The sequence below is a fragment of the Tupaia chinensis genome, unplaced genomic scaffold, assembly GCF_000334495.1.
Source record: "Tupaia chinensis unplaced genomic scaffold, TupChi_1.0 Scaffold148192_1, whole genome shotgun sequence".
In the NCBI taxonomy this organism is placed as follows: Eukaryota; Metazoa; Chordata; class Mammalia; order Scandentia; family Tupaiidae; genus Tupaia; species Tupaia belangeri.
Window position 1 is genome coordinate 187,628 of NW_006208042.1, and position 23,081 is coordinate 210,708.

The 23,081-nt window shown below is 38.5% G+C and overlaps 1 protein-coding gene across 1 annotated transcript in view; it reads left to right on the forward strand.

The window, feature by feature from the left end:
• Positions 1 to 9,155: 9,155 nt before the first annotated feature.
• The window catches only part of MS4A14 (membrane spanning 4-domains A14), a 19,882-nt gene continuing 5,956 nt past the window's right edge, over positions 9,156 to 23,081 (forward strand). Inside the window, 5 exon segments of the mRNA XM_006170204.2 lie at positions 9,156 to 9,455; positions 10,860 to 10,988; positions 13,436 to 13,489; positions 16,408 to 16,557; positions 19,305 to 19,403. Coding sequence (XP_006170266.1) covers positions 9,309 to 9,455; positions 10,860 to 10,988; positions 13,436 to 13,489; positions 16,408 to 16,557; positions 19,305 to 19,403 — 579 coding nt within the window. The 5' untranslated portion in view covers positions 9,156 to 9,308.

The following is a 23,081-nucleotide window of genomic DNA, read 5'->3' on the forward strand; positions in this document are numbered from 1 at the left end:
ATTATTGGTCATGAGATATACATAAAAAGTGACTTTGATAGTTATCAATGGGTTTCCTCATGAGGAAACTGGTTAGCTGATTTCAGCTGGTGCCTCCTGGATGGCAGACCAGTCAGAGAACTGGTTATGGAGAAAGAATAATACAGACTGAGAATGAGAATTTCCGTTCTCTCACTTTCTGAACCAAGCCACCTACATGCTTACCAAGTTCCCTTGCTGATGTGATGAAATTTTTATTAGGACTTCTGTGTTCTGCTTAGACTTTCCTGTATTCTTCCTTACTTTCTCTTAGTTCTTCACATCGTAATTTTAAAATATTTTTATTTCCCCTAAAATCTACAGCAATAAGGGACATTTTTATAGGACTTGGATAAATTATGATAGCAAATATGTGTAGGCTGGGGAATGGCATTTGTTTGAACTAACATGATTATACATTATTGTGAAGTTGGAAGAGCTAGTACTGTACAAAATTTGAAGGAAATATATTATACCCAAGTCTCGGTAGGTTTCTAAATAAAAGTTTAAAAATGACTAACACATTTTATCTTTTCTAGATTCTATTTTCCTTACCTCAGTCATAAGATCATATCTAAGATCTCAAAATCAGGGTCATGGATTTGAGTAACTTAGCCTCACAGGGAAAAGAAGGAAAACCCCAGTGTTGATGGCGAAGTGTGATTAGACTTTTCTAAAATCTCAGCCATTTTAGACACTGTGAAATAAACTTTTAAAAAGGGGAATATTTTTTTTTATTTATTCTATATGAGTCAGTTTATTTCTCTTGAAAATAATATCCCATAAACCAAATCAGTACAACTTTACTAGCCAGTCTTCCAAATGGTCATAAACTTTACAATCTTCTCTGGGTAAACTGAGCAGAGAGTATTTCATCTATCTCTACATTACTCTTGTGCTAGTGTAAACTGGCCAAGTCATAGGGCTCTGTAGGCCCTGTTTCTATATTATTTTCACATCAACACTGCTTGAACGTTAGATATTAAGAAATTGTAAGATCATTTTAATTTAAAATACTTTAAAAAATATATGGCATCTCACTATTTCTTTATTCTTTCTTTTTAATTTGACAGAGAACATACATACTTTTTTTTTTTGGAGAGGTTTTGGAAAGGACATGTGTGCTCACCAGAAAGAGAGAGACAGAGTGATATAAAGCAAGAAATCACCCCCCCAGGGGGGACGGCCACACCGTAATCCCTTCTCCTCCATTCTCCTCTCAGGATCTTGGGCGCGCAGGCACATGCGCCCAGTGAGAGTTTAAAACACCAGGTCCGGGACTCAAACTGTGGTCTACTATGTGGGAGTTCAGTGACATAGCCATTATGCTAACTGCTGGTCCTGAGAACATATGTACTTTTCAGAGAGAGATGGAGAGGAGAAAGCACTCCCCACGAGGAACAGTCATGCTGCAGTCTCTTCATTTGTCCCTTCTATTGGGATTTTGGGGCACTCATGCTTTGCCTGGCATACTTTCCAATGTGCCTGGTCCCAGACCCAAATCGTATAGTCCACTATGTAGGATCCAACTTCTTTAAACACCAAGCCAAGCCACTGTGACCCAAAGACTATTCTGACTATTCTTTTTTTTAAAATTTATTTACTTACATCAATACAGTACCGAAAATGAGAATTTTCCATCTATAATACACTGCATATTGACTCAATCAAGAATATTATCATACACATTATTGTCAATGAATAATTTTCCATTTCTTGTTTCCTATATATTTTGCTTTTTTTTTCTTCCTTTGATTCACCCTCTTCTATTTCCCACCCTCCTCTCACACTGTCTGTGGTATCTATAATTGTTTTCCATGCCTTTTTTTTTTTTCACATTTTATTGATTCACTAAAGACCTTAATTAATCTAAAACTTGGCAAGCAAGCACAGCTGATATATACATATCAATGAACATCTCAGCGAGTAAAGTGAACATAGTATAAAGCAGTACCTCGCTGGGGCTATGTAGCTTACTACAGTCATTACATAGGTGTTTTTAATGCATTTTTTAATTTCAAGTAAAACAGTTTTGGTTTTACTAGATCAAATAAAAAAATGTTGAGAAATTTGCTTAAGACTTAAAGCCAGGAAAAAAGGTTAGGATTCAGTTCAAACAGTAGGTAGACGAATCTAACAACAGTCCAAGAGAAGACAAAAGTTCTTAAATCTGGAAAACAAAACATAGAAGAAAATCAGTAATGTTTTAGTCTAAAGTCAAAAAATTCTGTTCTACCAGTTCAGTCTCATGTAATTAATCTCTCTTCTATTGAATTTGTGGTGTCTCTGTGGGCTAATCTTTCCATTAAACTCTGGAAGCTAACATTCAACTCTAGACCAGTCCCTACCTAGGCTGGCCATTTTCTTAGATGTTTTTTTTTGTACTCTTATTTCTTTGTGCCCAGCTTTTCTAGTATAGCACTCCCTTCAGCACTTCCTGGAGAGCTGGTATGGTGTTGGTAAATTCTTTCAGGTTTTGTTTATCTGAGAATGCCTTTGTCTATTTTCCCATATGGAGGATAACCTTGCTGGGTTTAGTATTCTTGGTTTAAATTGTTTTTCACTTAACACTTTGAGTATAGTTTCTCATACTGTTTCTGATGAGAGGTCAATGACTATTTTTAATATCTGGATTCAAAGACTAATCTTTTTTCACTCCCTGACCCCAAAATAAACCATAAAGCTGCAATAATCAAAACAGCATGGTATTGGCACAAAAACAGACAGGTGGACCAATGGAATAGAATAGAGACCCCAGAAATAAACCCTGGAGCTTACAGCCAACTGATTTTTGACAAAGGATACCAGTCAATCCATTGGGAAAAGGAAAATCTTTTTAGCAAATGGTATTCTCAACTGGACTTGTCTGAGAAGTGTTTCATGTTGGGTAAATTCTTTCTATAAGCCAAACGATATATAGTAATTGAAAGTTTAAAAAATAATGATAATAAATAATAATAATAAATATAATAATCTGAAAAAACTGACAAAAAGCTATTTGATGATGTTGATGTGGACAGTAATGTCTTTGTCTTGACTGATATGCATGGTAATTGTGCTGGAAAAAGAAAGATAATACACTGTAAAGATACATGTGATTCAATGTAATATAAAAAAGATTATGATAATAAATAAAATTTTAAAAAAGACTAATCTTTTTTTTTCCTTAGAGGTTTTTGCTATAGGCATGTGTGCTTGCCAGAGAAATGTGGAGAGACAGAAAGTGAGAAATCAAGCCCTGCGTGGATGGCCGATCCACAATCCTTTCTCCTCCAGTCTCACCTCAGGATTTTGGGCAGGCATGCACATGCGCCTGGCATGAGTTTTAAGCTGCTTGTCCGAGACGTGAACCATGATCGAGTACATGGGAGTCCAGTGATGTAACCATTATGCCATCTGCTGATTCCTCAAAGACTAATCTTGATGCTTTCCACCATCTAAGGTTCTAGCCCAAATAAAAGAAATTATACATAGAGTTATAATATCAACTCTCTTACTGTACTAGAGAAAAAGAACATTACCTACTCAATAAAAAAGTTCCTAATATTGCTTCTGGGGTCTGGGAGATGGGCTCCTTCCAAGAGAAAAAAATGTCTGTGCCTTCCAACAGAAATGCTTATATATATTTCCCAAATGTACAAAAGTAGTCATAGCAGGACCAGCAGTTGGTGTAATGGCTATGTCGCTCACGCCAGACACATGTGCATGCATGCCCGAGATCCCTAGAGGAGAATGGAGGAGAAGAGATCACAGCGTGGCCATCCACCCTGGGGGAGTGATTTCTTGCTTTCTGTCTCTCTGTCTCTCGCTGTCTTTCTGGCAAGTGCACGTGCCCTATAGCAAAAACCTCACCCCCCCAAAAAAAAAAACCTGTCATAGTAATAATACTCATGATAGTCCCCAAATGAAAACTACCCAAATGTCTATAACCAGCAGAATAGACAAATAAAAACTATGATATGCTCAGATGATCAATTACTACACAACATAAGTGAATACATTACAATCACATGCAATCATAGAGAAAAATACCACAACATAATATTAACGGGAAAAAAGCCATATATAAAATATATACTATATGATTCCACCTATATAATGTTTAGATGCAGACAAAACTAATATATTGTGTTAGAGTAAGGATGGTGGCTACCTTTGGGGGTATAATTGGAAGGGGATCTGAGGGCCTCTGGGTTCCTGGCAATGTTTTTTTTCTTGATCTGGATGCTGGTGCTGTACCTTCATGATTTGCATTCTCTTGTTTCAATGTTATACTTGAATTTTTTTAAAAAAAATTTAAACACTTGCCTATGACCTCTATACCTGTCTAGTTGTTGAACTCAGCTGTCACTCCTTCATAGTCCAATTCTTTTTGAAAGGTCGTCTCCTAAAAATCTTGGTGTCACCCTTGACTGCTCTATTTCTCTCTCTCTCTCTCTCTCTCTCTTTGTTTGTTTGTTTTTCCATAGGGCACATGTGCTTGCTGGGGAGAGATAGAGGAAAAGTGAGAAATCACTCCCCAGGGGTGGTGGGGTGGCCATGCCACAATTACCTTTCCTCTATTCTCCTCCTAGAATTTTGGGCACTCACACACATGTGGCTGGGATGATTTTTGACCCATCAGATTCAGGACTTGAACCTCAGTCAGCCATGTGGAAATACAACACCTCAACCACCATGCCACCTGCTGGTCCCTGCCCTATTTCTTTTACACACCATATCTAATCTATGTTAAAACCTGGTCATTCTGACTCCAAAGCAGGGTCAGAATCTGATCACTTCTCAGCACGTCACAAGTGCTGTAATCCATCTTTTCCCATTGGGGTTACTACAACCCTATACCAACTAGGCACCCTTGCCATTCAGTCTGTTCTCCATATGGCAGAAGCAGGACTCTCACCTTAGCCAAATCTAGTAGAAAACTCTCCTTGTTGGCTGCCTGAAGCAAGCAGCTGTCTGGAGGAAACAAGGAACTAAGAGCATCCTGTCGGATCTGACGAAAAACCACGACCCCTAGTCATACAATCACAAGGAAATAAGTCCTGCCATCAGCCTGCATGTGCTTGAAAGTAAATTTTCCCGCTTGAGCCTCCAGATGCAGAGATAACCTGGTCACTACCTTACTTGCAGTCATGTGAGACCTGGAGCAGAGGCACCCAGCTAAGTCATGCCTCAACTCCTGAACTGCAAACACGGTTTTATTATCAATGTGTGTTATTTTAAGTCACCGAATGTGTGGTAATGGGTGATGAAGCAACAGAAAACTAATGCGCACTGAATTATTGCCTGGATCTAGAGCAACAACACAAAACTTTCAGCCAAGTTCAATTTGTAGCTCTGCTACTTAACAGCAGTAGTGGTGGTTTTCAGTTTCCTTGTCTTTAAAACAGGTATGATAATGGAACTCATTCTCAGGCTGGCTGCGTATCGGTGGTTAAGCACAGTACATCTGGAGGCAGATCTCACATGAGCGACCACAGTTTGCATCCTGGCCCTACAGGCTTAGGAGACACACCGGGCACATGTGTGTGCATGTCTAAACTCCTGATGGGATAAATAAATGAAGGAAAAAGAATTGCACAACCCCCTGAGGGGGAGTCTTTCTATCTCTCTCATCTGTCTCTTGCATGTGCTCTCTGGCAATTTAAAAATATATGACTGAACCTCAAGGTTGTTGAGAGTTTGACATGGTAAACACATGCTGAAGAAATATTTTAATGAGGAAGTAAATGTCTTGTATTATTTAGAGCAATACTGGTGTATACAAAGTGCTGAATGTTACTTGTCAGACTCAAGGTATTTTAACCACTGAATGTGCGGTAATTGGTTATACAGCAATAGGAAATGAATACACACTGGATTATTGCATGGAACTTGAAAAATCTTCTGTAGATTGAAAGCAAGAGAAAATACCATTTCCATTCAAAGAATGTCATCCTACTTGTATTTCCCATTTGGAGACTCTGCCATTTCACATCTTTATGGGATAGCCTGCTCCTGCCTTCTGGTCTCAGTCTATAAACTGAACTATTACAGGGTTCATCTTTGAATAGCTCAAAAGTCAGAAGCATGAGAACTATAACCTAGTTAGAGAGATAAAATACATTTTGAAATATCCAAAAAGAAGAAAGTGTAAGCTTCTCCTATTAAGAAAGTGTAAGCTTCTCCTATTTAATACATGTAATTCATTCCTAAAAATCAATTCTCTTGCAATGAAGACAGTTCTTTTCCATCATTTTAAAGGAGATTATATACAGTATATAATATACATATATACATACATATATATACATGCATTAGTTAACCCAAAGGCCCATCAAATTTTCCAAAATGTGAGTCTAGTGTAGTGAAATGTCTATAAGTAATAAATTAACATATTAGTTTGAAAAAAAAATCTGAAATCCTGTCTTTGGTCACCAAAAAAATCATAGTGGTTGGTAACAAACAAGTGCATTGTACTGTTTGGCTGCAGTGCCACATGTACTTCCCTTTTATTGACACAGCATGATTTTCAAAGCTTTTCTACATGATACTGGTCTATTGATTCTGCTTAGAATTTAAATAGAAACTTGTCCCACATTTTGATCTGTTTAAACAGTTGCCTGTACTTGGGAACCAGCAGTTAGCGTAATGGCTATGTCGCTGGACTCCCACGTAGTCAACCGCGGTTTGCGTCCCGGACCCAGTGGTTTAAACTCACGCTGGGAGCGTGTGCGTGCGTGCCCAAGATCCCAAGAGGAGAAGGTAGGAGAAGGGATTTCGGCATGACCATCCCCCCTGGGGGGTGATTTCTTGCTTTCTGTCTCTATGTCTCTCTCTGTCTGGCGAGCGCACGCGCCCTATAGCGAAAATCTCTCCAAAAACAAAAAACAACAACAACAACAAAAAGAAAAAAACAGTTGCCTGTACTTTACATAAATTGGATCCCCTTGTGCCTGCTTCATGATCAAGAATTCCAGTTAATAATTTATAAGGAAATAATTTTTGTATGCCATTCACATTGCTATTTTTTTAAAACATTGTTTTGAGCTTACTACAATATATGTATTGAGATTTTTCGTAAGTGGGTGTAGTTTTCCCTCAATACAGGCATGTGACAAGAGAAGTTTCTCACATGCTGTACAATTGTTCTAAATTTTTAAAATGCTATTAACAGACAAGGAAAAAATCCTGAATAAACATTGGCAGTTATGTGCGGTACTAAGAAATAATTACCTTCTTGGAAATTCAGTTGTGGGAAATAAAGTGGTTTTCCATCACCAAAAACTTTGTAGAGAAGATCTGCAATTATGTATACAACCCTGGTTGTCAATTTGGTGGTGATTTTTGTCCTCCGGGGACATTTGGCAGAATCAGGAGGCAATTTTTGGTTGTCACCAATGGGGATATGTTGATAGCATCCAAAAGGCAGAGGCCAGAGATGCTGATAATACACAGAATGACTCCCTACAGGAAAGAATTTTTGGGCCCCAAATGCCAACAGTTCTGAGGGTGAAAACCCATTTTCCATGTTTGCCTCAAACTACAAAATACTCAGGATTATATATATATGCACATACACATGTACAGAGAGAAAATTTCCAGTTTCATAAAACCATTTACCTTCATGATTTAATACTTAAAATCATAACAAATATAAGAATATAAATGGTTAACATGGCAAAACGCCAAAAGGCTTTTTAAGTTGTTTTTATCAGCACTTGTATAGTTTAAACCAGGGAGAACTTGAACAGAATTAGTTTGCTTCTCTTTCTGAGAACTAAAATATCCTCTATTAAAATGGCAATTACGTCTTATCCTACATTTCTTTTTTTAAAAAAGAATTATTTTATTCAATTTTATTCATTCATTCATTCATTACTTTAATTTGACCAGAGAGAAAGAGAGAGAGAGGAAAGTGAGAAAGCAAGCCACCAGGTCCAGTACTTGAACCGTGGTTGGTCATGTGGGAGTGTCTAGCACCTTAACCACCACGCCACCTGCTGGTCCCCAATCCTATATTTCTTTACTGCTGATTTTTTTAACTCAAAAATATGAAGCCAGTATATCTGAAATTTTCTCAGCAGAAAAGTAGAAAAAGGATAACTACATGACATGATGGTAATCATTTCACAATTCATATGTATTTCAAAACATCACACTGTACATCACAAATATATATTGGATCATTGGAAAAGTCATGATGCATTTTTACATAGAAAAACATAGAAAATATGTCATAGGGACCAGCAGATGGTATAATGGTTACATTGCTGGACTCCCACATAGTCGACCACAGTTTGAGTCCTAGACCTGGTAGCTTAAAACTCACACTGGGCCTGTGTGTGTGTGTGTGTGTGTGTGTGTGTGTGTGTCTGCATGCACACTCAAGATTCCAAGAGGAGAAGGAAAGAGAAAAGATTGTGGTGTGGCCATTCCCCCAGGGGGATAATTTCTTGCATTCTGTCTCTCTGTCTCTGTCTCTGTCTCTGTCTCTCCAGTGAGCACACACACCCTAAAGCAAAAATCTCTTTAAAAAAAGGAAAAAATATGTCATGACTTTTCCAACAACCGTATGTGTGTGTGTGTGCATGCACATGTGTGTATACTTAATTAAACTTAGACAAAAATAGAAAAAAAGATATTCACCACTAACTACTTTTTTTACTACAAAGGAATATGGATAAATAGTAAGTTATAAAATTAATGAACTAAAAGTGGGTAACACCTTGTGAAGGAAGTTAAAAGCATGGCTGAACGTAACCCAGATTTGGGAAAGAGACCAGTGTGCTTGCCTCCTTCCTCTGTTCCTTAGTATGTGACCTTTGGCAATTGACTTTTCTGTTCTTCAGTTTCAGCATTTTTGGTTTGTTAAAAAGAATGAATGTTAACGCATGTTCTGACAAACCAAATACCTTCTACAGTGTCTAGAACATAGTGAATATTCTGTAATATTCTGAACAATACTGGCCCTTTATATCCCACAACAATAGGTACAGAAGTTTTTTTTTTTTTCATGTACTTTCTATTTATTTTGTATTTACAATATGTTTATAAACAGATTGACAAGAAAGTAAGTCTTCTGAATAACTACGACCTTCACCAGCAAGGCGGAGGGCTGACTGTGTTCTGGAATTCTAAGACTCTATGACTCAATGACTCAGCGACTCTGTGGTTCTAGGCCTGAGCAAAGGAACCACGAAGGGCCCATTGCTAAGGAAACATGTGACACCTGTGGGGAAGGAGACCATGTCTTGACTGTAATGTCCACTCACTCACCCATTCTCTTAATAAAGTTCTGCCATTAAGTCATGGAGTTACCTTCCCGAGAAAAACGAGGGACCAATGCCATCACTATACAACCAAAGGAAACTGTACTGGCCGCATTTCCCTAATGTCCCTACAGACCTCATAGTACTCTGCTGGATTTTCTGAAGGGGGAGCCAGAAATCCTGGGGGTAAGTTTCCAATTGTGGGTCTTCCTGGAGGGGAGAAAAGTTATCTTTCTGTGTATGTCTGCAGAGATAACACTGTACAATGATTTTCAGGAGGGAGGTTGATTCCACTCCCCTCCTATCACCTTTTACCTACAATGTATCTTTGTTGATTGATTTTAAGTCCTGCTAGGTCATTTGCTTGTAGGAAGAATTGGATCACCAGTAGAAGAGTCAATATGTAACCAATAATACCATTTTCCTAAGATTTTTATAAACAAGAGAAATAGCATTTCTGTTAAAAAAAAGTTTGCCTCAGGTCTTAGAAAGGCTTTGGGGGATTTATCCAACTCTGAGAAATAGAACATTTAACCTCAATCAATAACTCCCCTAGTTCTGTGAATATTCTGGAGCTCTTTTGTGAGAATTAGTACTGTTTTTTTCAAATTTTAGTAGAAAAAAGCAAGAAACTACTGTAATTTTTCCAAATATCTTATTGAAGAAGTGACCTCAGGGTGTTTTGACAACTTCCTTGGAACTGAAAACCATTACAGGAGAGGTTAAACTTCCTCTCTGTGTATTGAAGACATCATGAGTTCTTTCAAAACCATATTCAGTGTTCCACAGTGAACCATAAGGGAGACATATACAAGAAACATTTTCAAAATAAAAATACTTAGGGGAGAGTTGTATACATCACCTCTCCTTAGTATAACAGTGGTGTGTTACCAGAGAAATGTGGCCTAGAGACAAAACCTGCAATGCTAGAGAAGTGTTGCCCCAAGAAGAGCCTCTGCTCCTGCTAGGACTCTGTGATATTCATCTCTTTGCAGACTCTGGACAAACTGACAGGCCCACTGGGTTATTCTTATCTCCAGGCAAAAACTTAGATGGAGAGTTGAGGACCAATCTTACCCAACTTCCTCACTGTATGTCAACAAACCACATACATGATTAGAGAACTAGATAAGCTTCAATTCCAAAAGCATATATTCACTTAGGAAAATGTGGCTGGGGACAGTACGGATTATGGTTGTACACTCATGCTGTAGAAGGGAAAAAAATAAGAAGGTGATTGATTTATCGTTCCTGTCTTCCAGAAGCTTGCAATGAAGGGATAGTCAGATGAATGAATGCTCAAATCTGTCTAATGCACAATAGATTGGTAACACCAGGGATACCAGAGAATAGAAAGTAATAAAGGTCAAGAGTGAAGGATTCCAACCCAAAGAAGCTAGGCAAGCACTACAGAAGAAAAGACACTGGATCTCAGCGTACTCACCATCTGAGTGGTTGGCAAATGGGAGAGGGAGGCACTCAGATGCAGGAGAAAGCAGGCCACGGCATCAAGGCAGGCCCAAGGGACCTGGGGCAGCCCAGTGGGGCTGGGGCATGTGTAACCTCATTTGTCTATTTCTCTCCTCTCAGGCTGTCCAGATCCTGCTTGCTGTAATCATTGTGAGCCTTGGGATCATATTTGTGTTCAATTACATCAGTTTCTCCCAAAACTTTCCGCTCGTTCTTCTCTCAGGATATCCATTCTGGGGAGCACTTATTGTGAGTATTGCCAGTTAGAAATTTGTGAGAAATCACAGTAAAGAATGATTTGAACTGCATCAAGTCCTAAGATAATGAATTCCATAAATATAGGCCACAGGGGACCAAAAATGCAGACTGCTCCATGGTAAAAGATGGATTCTATTTGGTGGCTCTGTCGCCATCATGATAGCAATTATTAACCGAGGTACCCAATGCTTAACAGATTTCAAAGTCCTTGTGTGTATAATAAATCACTTGTTTCTCACGACCAATATGAGTGAGTAGACAGGCAAATATCCTACTTTCTCCTTTACAAATAAGAGACCAGTTTGAGAGTAAGTGAGAGTTTAAACATGCCCAATGGGTGCTCACAGAATCACAGACTCTCATCGCATAAGGAGAATTTTAGGATCATTAGCGTTTAATTCCATTCTTAGTTCCCGAGACCATTTTATGAGTATCACTCTTCTAGGAAATAAGAGACAAGTAATATGCTTAATACAATGTTATTTTCATCCAGTCCCCACAGTCTCAGTCCTTTATCTTATATCATAATATTTAAGGGTAAATTAAATAGCTTTCTGTACTAGCACATACACCCTTAAGACAGCAAGCATATAGTCTGATTTAGTAGCTGTTATATTCTCAGAACATAGACTCATGCTTGAGGCATAGTATATATGAGTGAATGAATGAATCAGCCAATGAACAACTAGATGAAATGAAGAAAAAGAAAAAATGAAACTACTGTCTCTATTAAAAGCCCATACTACCTTGGGACCAGCAGTTAGCATAATGGCTATGTCGCTAGACTCCCATGCAGTCGACTGCAGTTCAAGTCCTGGACCCGGTGGCTTAAACTCACACCAGGCGCATGTGTGTGCGTGCCCAAGATCCTGAGAGAACAGAGGAGAAGGGATTGCGGCATGGCCATCCCCCTGGGGGGTGATTTCTCACTTTCTGTCTCTCTGTCTCTCTCTGTCTGTCTGGCAAGCACACGCGCCCTATAGGGAAAAAAAAAAAAAATCTCCCAAAAAAAGAAAAAAAAAAAAAAAGCCCACTGTGCCTGGCAGCACCACCCCCCCTAAAGGGAAAAAAAAAAAAATCTCTCCAAAAAAAGAAAAAAAAAAAAAAAAGCCCACACCACCATGGGATAAATGTGAATATTCCATACCTCTTCTATCATTTGCATTTCAAAAATGACGTAGTGTTTTTACTTGCCCGATATAAATGATGTAAAGCTGAACATGATTTTCAGACTACACATGCCGCACGGTAGAAATTCAAACAGACCAACTCCCGACGTCCCCATCTCACAGCATGATTTTCTCAGTGTAACTGAATTATCATGAGGTTCTGGTCTGCTACTTTTTAAAACTCCACTCTTCACTGAAAAAATATTTACTGAGGACATGCTATATCTTTGGTGGGACCTTGGGTGCTGGGAGTACAGATAAACAAAATCCTCTTTGAGAAAAATAGTGGAATTTTCTTTTTAAGAATTAGGCAGTTTATTGTCTAACAGAGAAGCTAGAAATGAAAAGGTAAGACGTAACTCCATGGATGTTATTATACGTGTGCTAAGTGCTCTGAGAGAGGGGTTCTAGGTGTCACACGAGAGTTTCAAGAACTAAACTGGTCCCGGAGGTCAGGGGAGTGATTTGCACATAGGTACTCACTGAGCTAGGAGGAAGGAAAGCATTCCCTAAGGCTTGATGTGAGAAAAAGCAACCAAAAAAGACCAATGAGTCTACGGTTGTGGCATAAAATGAGGTCACAGATATAGGCTGGAACTCAGCGAAGCCAGCCCTACGGTCTTGTTAAGGACATCAGACTTCTACACCAGATCAAGAGGAACCCACTAGTACTTTATTTATTTTTTTTTAAGTTAACAGGTGATATGTTTTTACCACATTACAATGCAATAGCCTTTGGATTTGCAAACCCTCTATCTGAAATTTCTACACCTAGTCTTTCTACTGGAGCAGTAGGGAGGAGGGAGCTGACCTTGCTCAGCACCAACCAGGGGCTTTCTGTCAGGGTCAGCTGAGATAGGAAGGCCCCTAGTTTATGTGCCTAAAAAAGGAGGGGCTAAGTTAACTACAGTAGGCTTCACTTCATACCACCCTTTAGAGGGATCCTCCCTGGGTACATATCAGGTCAGACATAGGCTCCTCCACCTCTCTTCCAGACATAGAGCTCCAGAATCACTTTCCCTTTGGAGCTCAGCTGGTACAAACATTTGGGTTCTATTTTTTGAGTCTTCAGTAAGGGTCTTCCTCTCTCAGCTGACCCTGGCAGAAAGGCCCTGATTGGTGCTGAGCAAGTTCAGCTCCCTCCTCCCAGGTTGAAAGATCAGGTCTGGAAAATTCACAGATAGACGGTTTGCAAATCCAAAAGATATTGCATTATAACGTGGTCAAGACACATCACCTGTTAACTTTTGTCTCTTGTCTTTTTAACAGTTCATTCTTACAGGGTGTGTTACAGGAAAAGACAAGAAATCAATGAAAAGTCTGGTAAGTCACTTTCATGACTTCCGTGTAATTTAACATCTTCTATTTGCTTTGCATCATATTTGTGTATATAGCCTTTAGTAATAAGATATTTCCTGGGAAAATCTTTATACATCAAATTTGCAGCCTGGATCATTCCAATTTGTCAATGCCACTGTTAGCCACCATTAATCCTACATATTTACACTGGTTCCCATTTCCCTGGTCAAGCAAACTGGAAGAGTTGCTTATTAGAAATAATTCTACATCCCATAACATAAAAGTCCTTAATTGGGAAATACGAATTCTCCTGTGGAATATTTGATATTGACTAAAGACATTTTGGGTTGTCACAACTGAGTGGAGGATGCTGTCGACAGAAAATAACCAACTCTGTAAAAATAATAATTAATGCGGTTTATTTCTAAGCAGAAGGAGAGACCTAGGCTGGAGAGAAGGCAAAACATGGCTTTCTCTTGGAGTGATCAGGTACAGGGGTTCCTTTTACTTAATTTTGAGAGTGAGAGATGGAGTTTGGAATTTAGTAAAAAGTTTTTCCATTGGTCTGACCCCGAAAGGTGGGACATATGGAAGTGAGGGTTTGTAAGTTATAGGTGGGTTTTACGGTTTTTAGGGTAGTGATTGGAAAAGGAAGTTTGCTGAGATCAGAAAGGAATGTACTTTAACAGCAATAAAGAGGCTTAATATACATCACAAAGATTCTCCAGTATTACACCAGGGTCAGGATGTAGGAAGAATCCTGTTACCAATGGGTCAAAATGGTGTGTTAACATTCGTGGGCATGACTTCCTCTAAGCTCCCTGAAAGGATTTTGGAAAAAATAGGAAAAAGCAGTCAGACTTCTGTCCACAATGCTGTGGGCATCTAATGGGTAGAAGCCAGGAATGCTTCTGACACCGGACATCCTTCCACAACAATCAAAATGTATCTGACTCAAAATGTCAGTATCAGTAAGGGCGAGAGACCTTCCTACCCAAAACCAATTCCTGGATTCCAGAAATTCCTGCCTCCCAACCCCAACCTCATCTCCACTACCAACAGAGGCTTTTTTTGGAGCCTTCTGAAGGTCTTGAGGAAAGACTGTGGGCATTGATGCTGGATGATTTCAGGGTTGAATCAAGGCTTGAAGGGAAATGAACCCACGTATAAGGGTTATTTTGAGGGTTTTATAAGATTTTACTTATAAAAGCCATGACGATACTTCGAAATGCTCATATTCCCTTCTAACCACTCTGATCTTATTTAAGGTCCCGGAGATGTGGAACTTCTCTCAAAGTCAATTCGACTCTGTTCTTATGGTCTTTTGCCAATTTCCTCTAGGGATAGTTACAAACTTTAAAGAAATGCTGGTGGGATGAATGTCCCTATTTATAACTGTGGAAATAAATTCACACAATGCAGATCAGCTCAAATGCTGATCTCTGGGTATTGACTTATTTTCAGAGCTGGGAAATTTATCCTAAGATTAAGGTGGACCTACCCTAACACACTGAGAACTATGCAAATGGCAGCAGGCAGGATGGCATGGGGACAGAAACACAGAACTGGGCATTAGAAACCTGAATTTTCACCCCTTCTTTCACCAACAATGGGATTTCTCATGATCACTTAATCCTTGAACCCCATTCATCTGTAAAACGGGTAAAACCAAGTGTGCTGCCTACATTTAGGCACTCTAATGAGGATTAGATGAGACTAAGGCTAGGCATGTTCTTTGTAAGGCACAGTTCTCATGAGGGATTGCATATCTTGAAATGTTAGTTGGTAAAATGTCTTATGGGAGCCTGAAGAGAGCCTTGAGAGAACCAAGAACTGAAGATTGGCAAAGATGGCATATTAGTATGCCTCTGTGCATTTTCTGCTAAAATGTCTGTTTGCAATAAAAATATGGGTTTGAGGTAAATGTTAAGTCCTAAGTATAATTCATGGTTGGCCACACTATACTACAAACTGCTCCTTCAAGGACAGGCTGTGTAAATGGATCATGGCATTTTCCCACCACAACCAACATGACACAATCAATGAAGGCAGTAAATATCTGCTGAATGGAGATGTGAAGTTTTTTTGTTTTTCCTTTAAAAGAGCAGTATCAGTGCTGGGAGTGGGTATGAAAAGTGAGTAAGATGCTCCCTCTCCTTTGAAGGAACTCAGACATACTTACCTTGCCCATGAGAAATGAAATGGATGAATGAAAAGAATGAATGGAAGGAATCGGGTGAGGTCACTTGAACGTTTTATGTCTTCCATTCTGGAACACTGAGATCAAGAAAGAACACCTTTAAACTCTGATCCAAATGTGTTACCTTTTTACGTATGTTTGTTTATTATTGTTTGAATCCTACTAGAAAATGACCAGAGCCACATGATGACAGGATGTCATCTCTCTTGTTAATCTTTGTGTGTCCAGAGCCTAATGCAATGTCTGCTACTTATTTGGTAAACAATAGATGTATATGAAAAACATGAAAAAAAATGGAAACTATTTTAAAGCTAGGTGATGTTATTTTCATTCTCCAAGATAGAAATTGAGATTCCAAAGATCAAGATAATTTGTACAAAGTCCTAGTGACACCAGGACTCAAAATTATGTTTCATTTCCAAGCCAAGATATTTTCTAACACCATGAAAGATGGTGTGCTGGAATAAAATAAACATTTCCCTTAGTATTAACAAGAAAGTATCCTTTCCCATTATAAAATTTGGTTTATCTTCATCTGACTTTGAGGGGTCAGGATTTAACTTACTAAGTCTTACAATCATACTGACGTGATAGTGCAATTCATCCCTGAGATAGGTATCTAGAGAGATAAAAGCACTAGGAATTTTTAAAAGGATTTTTATTTGGTTTGGTTTTCATTTTCTTTTTTTTTTCCTTAAAAACAAACAAGCAAACAAAAAAACAAAACAAAACTATTTTCCAGGGACAAGCTGTCATACTCATGAATGTTATCAGTTCCTTGGTTGCAATAGCTGGGATTACTCTCACGATTATCAGCTACAGACATGAATACCCGTACTGCCAGATACCTTCTTTCAATGGACTATGTGTTTTGGGAAGAGCGCTTTTCATTGTAAGTGGTCTTTTTTTGTACCATAAATCTGTCTAATCATATCTAACTGTGTCCATGATGCAATGATTTTTGTTCTAGTAACTGAAGTTGTGTCAGCATTGGAATTGACAGTTAAGCAGCATATTGTGGGATGATGGTTAGGATGATTCAGAAGCCTTATGGTCGAGCAAGAGCTGAATATTGGCTTTGTCGTGTATAAGCTTGACCTTGACCTAACATGATATCCTCACTAAGCTTCAGTTTTCTTCATATGGAGAATGAAGATATTAAAAATACCTACCCCATTCAGTTGTCATGAGGATTTATTAAAACAAGGGGGCTAGCAGGTGGTGTGGTGGTTAAGGGCTCTGAACTCCCACATAACCAAGCATGGGTTGAGTCCTGGACCTGGTGGCTTGCTCTCTCTTTCTCTCTCTTTCTATCCCTCTCTGGTCAAATTAAAATAAATAAATAAAGTTAAATATAATAATTATTTTAAAAAAAAGTACCTGTCATGGTGTAAATAGTCAATAGTCTTAATTATCACTGTTATTGACATGGATTAGATTAAATGTTACCTTTTCAGCATTAATGAGGAACAAAACGATGTAAAAAGTTTGTTGGGAACCAGCAGTTAGCGTAATGGCTATGTTGCTGGACTCCCACGTAGTCGACCGCGGTTCGTGTCCCGGACCTGGTGGCTTAAAACTCAGGCCGGGCGCGTGTGCGTGCGTGCCCAAGATCCCGAGAGGAGAATGGAGGAGAAGGGATTGCAGCGTGACCATCCCCCCTGGGGGGGTGATTTCTCGCTTTCTGTCTCTATGTCTCTCTCTGTCTGTCTGGTGAGCGCACGTGACCTGTAGCGAAAAACTGCTCCAAAAAAAAAAGTTTGTTCAATTAACACTAAAAAACAAAATATAGTGGGAATAGGTGGTTAAGCCACTTAATAAAGTGAAGTATTTTAACAATTTTAGGACAGAAATCATTTTATATAATTTTAGTAATTTGATTCATCAAGCAGAAAATGGTAGGTGTAATCAATTGCTTATCAGAAATCAATGACATTATTCTTAAACATGTCAATTATTCCAATAAGCCTTTCTTTCTAATTCCATAGACAAGTCCTGGAGTTTCATTCTATTTCTACCAATTGCACCTTGAAGGCTTGGGTCCTAGTATTTTAAGATCTAAACCTGTTATAGTGCAAGTGAAGTGAAATTGTGGGAAATTGTCTCTCATGATAAAGAAGCAAAGAGAAAAGAGCTATCATTTACCAGATACCTATTTAATTCTCTACCCCTTGCAGTGGGCCTAGGGTCTGCCATGTCTTCTGAGATAAACTGGAGAATTAGACTCCTATTAAATTACAAGAAAAGTCAGGAAACAAATAAGAGGTAAAATCCTGTCCTTATTGGATCAAAAATATAGTACAACATGGGGCCAGCAGGTGGCATGCTGATTAGGGGTACTAGTTTCCCGCATGGATGACCAGGGCTCGAGCCCCAGACCTGGTGGCTTGCTTTTTTCCCCTTTCTCTCTGTCTATCTCTCTCTGGTCAAATTGAAAAATAATAATAACAAATAGAATTAAATGAATAAATAGTTCTTTTTAAAAGGAAAAAAGAGTATAATACAACATGATAATTCTGACCATCTTTTTAATGGACAAGAGCCCATTACTTTCTATTAGAAAGAAATTATACTCTGAAAAGGTTAAATCTACAGATAGAGGCCATCAGGTGGCATGGTGATAGGGGCCATCAGGTGGCATGGTGGTTAAGGCACTGGACTCCCACCTGACTGAGCATATATATACATATATATATTTTATATGTGTGTGTGTAATTGTATGTTACTGTCTGCCTTCTTGCTTTGATGTAAGTGCCATAAAAACTAAAACCAGGTCTACTTTGTTCTACTGTAGCAAATAAATTGCATATAGTAACATCTTTGCACAATAAAGCTTCACAGTTAAGTGTGACCTTGGACTCAATTTTACACAGCACTTCTGTCTCTAGAGTTTAAGCTTTTTTGGATACCATACTGTACCATGAGAGTCTCAATCTAAACATTATCTTAATGTGCAGTGTGCAAAATGGCAACCTGGGGCTATATTCAGCTTGTGGTGAATAAATAACTGGAAAATTTCACCTCAAAAATATCTGTATCGGGACCAGCAGTTAGCATAATGGCTATGTCGCTGGACTCCCATGTAGTCGGCTGCGGTTCGAGTCCCAGACCCGGTGGCTTAAACTCATGCCAGTCACATGTGCGTGAGGGCCAAGATACCAAGAGGAGAATTGTGGTGTGGTCATCCCCCCTGGGGAGTGATTTCTCACTTTTTGTCTCTCTGTCTCTGTCTTTCTGGCAAGTGCATGCGCCCTCTAGCAAAAACTTCTCCAAAAAAAAAAGAAAGAAAAAAAAATCTGTATTCAGTTTTACAGAAATAACAAAGGAACAAACTAACTGACTAAACCAGACATGGTGCCCAAATTTCCACATAGCAACAGTAGGCTGGAATTGAGTAATGAATGACCTCTCATCCTGTATCACTCAAAGTAGTTTCCTGGTTCCTATAGACATGAGAGTTTGTCACCCCTGCCTTATCAAAATGACAAGATGAAAATGGTGCAATTCTGATGACTACAGAACCATCTAAAATATGAGTTTTCTTATCATTGGTCATAGAGTGTAAGAGGCTTTTGGTTTATAGCTTAAGTGATACAGTTTTTATTCCAAATGTAATTTATTTCTCCTCATTGTATGCAGGGAATTTTGTCAGTCTTACTGATCATCAGCATAATAGAGCTCAGCATCTCTGTGACTCTTGCATCCTTTGGGAGCAAGTGCTGGACAACATCCAATGAGGTGCGTTTAATGTTGTTATGACAATGGATTCCTTGTAGGACACTCTTAAGTAGCTTCTGGTCTACCAGTGAGCAGAGCAATATGCTCAGATGCTGAACAAAAAAAATGTCTAAATTTAAAAGATTATGAGAGATAAGCTTAAAATTGAAGTTCACCCTACCCTATGAGACAAGCATGCTTTCCTTTTTTGCCTTATATGCTATCTTCAGTTATCTCAGTTTAGACATAGCTCCTTATCTCTCTGTGAAAAAATGTATGAAATATCAGACTTAGTGGGAACCCATATTACTCTGACATAAGGCAGGGACTATTCTTGAGTCATAAAAATATGTGAGACACTTGTCTCACCAGATAGGAAGTAGCAGAAAGAACACTAACAGGGATACTGAATATTACTTATAATAATCATTATAGCTTATACTTACTGTATGTTTACTATGTCAGTCATTGTTATAATCACTGAGTACCAGTTTACCGAATTTTAAAACTATTATAACAGATGTATTTTACATATGAGGGAACTAAAGCACAAAGAGGTTAAATAACTTCTCTAGTATCACATAATATGAAAATTCTAACTCAGTATTTCCCCAGAGCCTGCTCCATAAGCCCCAAATATCTTTTTTTTTTTTCTTAGTGTATGTGCACTCTCCATAAAGACAGAGAGAGGGAGAGGGAAAAGGAGAAATCACCCCCTCCATGCCACAATCCCTTCTCCTCCTGGGATCTTGGGCACCCATGCACATGCGACCAGTGTGTTTCATGCCACTGAGTCCAGGACTTGAACCATGGTCAGTCATAACCATTATGCCATCTGCTAGCCCCCAGCCCCAAATATCAATATAGGTCCTGTGATTGAAGAGTTTTTTTTCTTTTTTTATATCAACTTTATAAAAATAAAATTTACAAACAATTAAAAGCACTCATTTTTAACGTTCCATTTAATAAGTTTTCATGACTTATATTAGGCTACCATCACAATTAAGATATAGTGTGTTACTAGCACCCCACAGGATTGACTGGAATCTTTTGCAGTCAGTGTCCTACTCACTTAGGTTAGTCTATTGAAATTTTTATTGATGCTTAATATCAACCCTTCTTTCTTTTTAATTTTCTTATTATATTATTTAAAGTCTATGTTTTAAATAATTATTTTATTTATTTTGACCAGAGAGGGACAGAGAGAGAAAGAGGAAAAGTGAGAAAGCAAGTCACCAGGCACAGGATTCAAACCATAGTTGGCCATGTGGGAGTCCAGCATCCTTAACCACCATGCCACCTGCCAACCCCTATTTAAAGTCTATTTTATCTAACATTAGCCTAGCCTCAAAGCTCTCTTTTAGTCACATTTGGAAGGAATATTTTTTTCATTATTTCCCTTTCAATCTATTTGTGCCTTTGGATCTCATGTGAATTTCTTGTACCTAGGATATAATTGGAACATGATTTTTTTAAAAAATTGGGGGACCAGCAGTTAGTGTAATGGCTATATTGCTGGACTCCCATGTAGTTGACCGCGGTGCGAGTTCTGGACCTGGTGGCTTAAACTCATGCCGGGCATGCGTGTGTGTGTGTGCCCAAGATCCTGAGAGGAGAATGGAGGAAAAGGGATTGCGGCGTGGCCATCCTCCCTAGGGGGAAGGTGATTTCTTACTTTCTGTCTCTCTGTCTCTCCAGCGAGTACACAAGCCCTATAGCAAAAACCTCAAAAAAAAAAATTTAAGCTAATCTTTTTCTTTTGATTGGAGATTTTAGTAGATATCCCCTTAAAGTAAATACTGATAAAGAGGACCAACTTCTGTCATTTTGCTATTTTTTTCTATATGCCTTACAATTTTTAAAAAAGAATTTAAATTTATTTCTCCCACGATTCAGAAACAGAGAGAGAGATGGAGAGATAGCATTTCAAATAGGGTCTTGATGTTGTAATCACCTTGAATTTTATCTGCCAACAGATTGTGGAGATGCTAGTGCCCAGTGTACCTCAGGGAGATCTCTGGACAAGAGCCCAGAAACTTTCTATGTGGGTCAGCCCCATAGATCAATGGAGTTTACTACTGCACTGCTATCAGCTCCAATTTATTTATTTATTTATTTTATCATTCTTTCCACCATTACTCCTTCTTTTGTGTTTAATTTTTTGTAGTGAAATGATTTAATTCCCTTTTTATTTCCTTTTTCATATCTAGTTATCAGTGTTTTAAATACATCACTACCAGCTAGCTTCCAAGGTTTCTGATGAGAAATTCACTGATAATGTTATACAGTATCCTTTGCATATGATGATTCACTTCTCTTCTGCTACTTTCAAGATTCCTTGAAATCTTTTGCTTTTAACAGTTTTGACTGTAATGTTTCTTAGTGTATGTACTCTGAATTTTTCTACTTGAAATTCTTTGGGCATCTTGGAAGTGTAAATTCAAGTATTTCATCAAATGTGTAGAGGGTTCAGCTCTTATTTCTTCAAAGAGTTTTGTCTCTATCTTCCTCTTCTCTTTCTGGGATTCTCACGGTGTATATGTTAGTCTATTTGATGGTGTTCCAGAGGTCCCCTAGTGTCTGTTCACTTAGTCTATGCTCTTTCTTTCCTCAGACATGACCATTTCAATTGTCCTATCTTTAAGTTTGGTAAGTCCTTTTTTTTAAAAAAAAAATTGTTTATTTTTTAGAGAGATTTTTGCTATTGAGTATGTGTGCTTGCCAGAGAGACAGAGACAGAAAGCCAGAATTCACATCCCCAGAGGGATAGCCATGCCACCATTGCTTTTCCTCCATTCTCTTCTCAGGATTTCAGCCATGCATGACATGTGCCCTGAGCAAGTTTTAAGTTACCAGGTTTGGAACTCTAACTGTGGTCAACTATGTAGGAGTCCAGTGACGTAACCATTACTACATGTGCTGGTCCTGCTGATTCCTTCTTATGCCTGCTCAATCTTCTTTTGAAACTCTCTAGTATACTTTTTATTTCTTAGACTTCTGAACTCCAAGTTTCTTTTTAATTTATATATTTTTATTTATCTTCTCATTTTTTTGTACATTATGTCCTTCTATTTGTCTATGGCTTTCTTTAGCTATTTTTTTTTGAGAGTTTTTGCTATTAGGTATGTGCATTTGCTGGAGAGACAGAGAGACAAACAGCAAGAAATCAACCCCCAGGGTGAATGGCCATGCTATGATCCCTTCCCCTCCATTCTCCTCTCAGGATCTTGGGCATGCACACATGCCCAGAGTGAGTTTCAAGCTGCTAGGTATGGGGACTCGAACCATGGTCAACTATGTGGAAGTCCAGTCCATCCATTACACAGATGGTGTAATGTTTACATCAGTCCCTCCTTTAGCTTTTAAAACATTTTTGATGTTTTGTGTTTATTTTTGTAGTAAGTTAAAAGTCTGGGCATTTTTAGGTATAATTGCTGTCCATTTAGTATGTTTCATTGAATGGGTCATACGTATCTGTTTCTTTGCATATCTTTTCTTTTTCTTTTTCAAAATTTTCCTGAGTGTTCATGCACTTGCTGGGGAGAAGGAGCAGAAAAGTGAGGAAGCACTCCCATAGGACATGGTCATGCCACAATCGCTTCTCCTCCATTTCTCCCTTTCAGGATTCTGGGCATGTATATGTACACACCTGGCCTATTTCTCAAGCTGCTGGATCTGAGCCTCAAACCACATGATCAG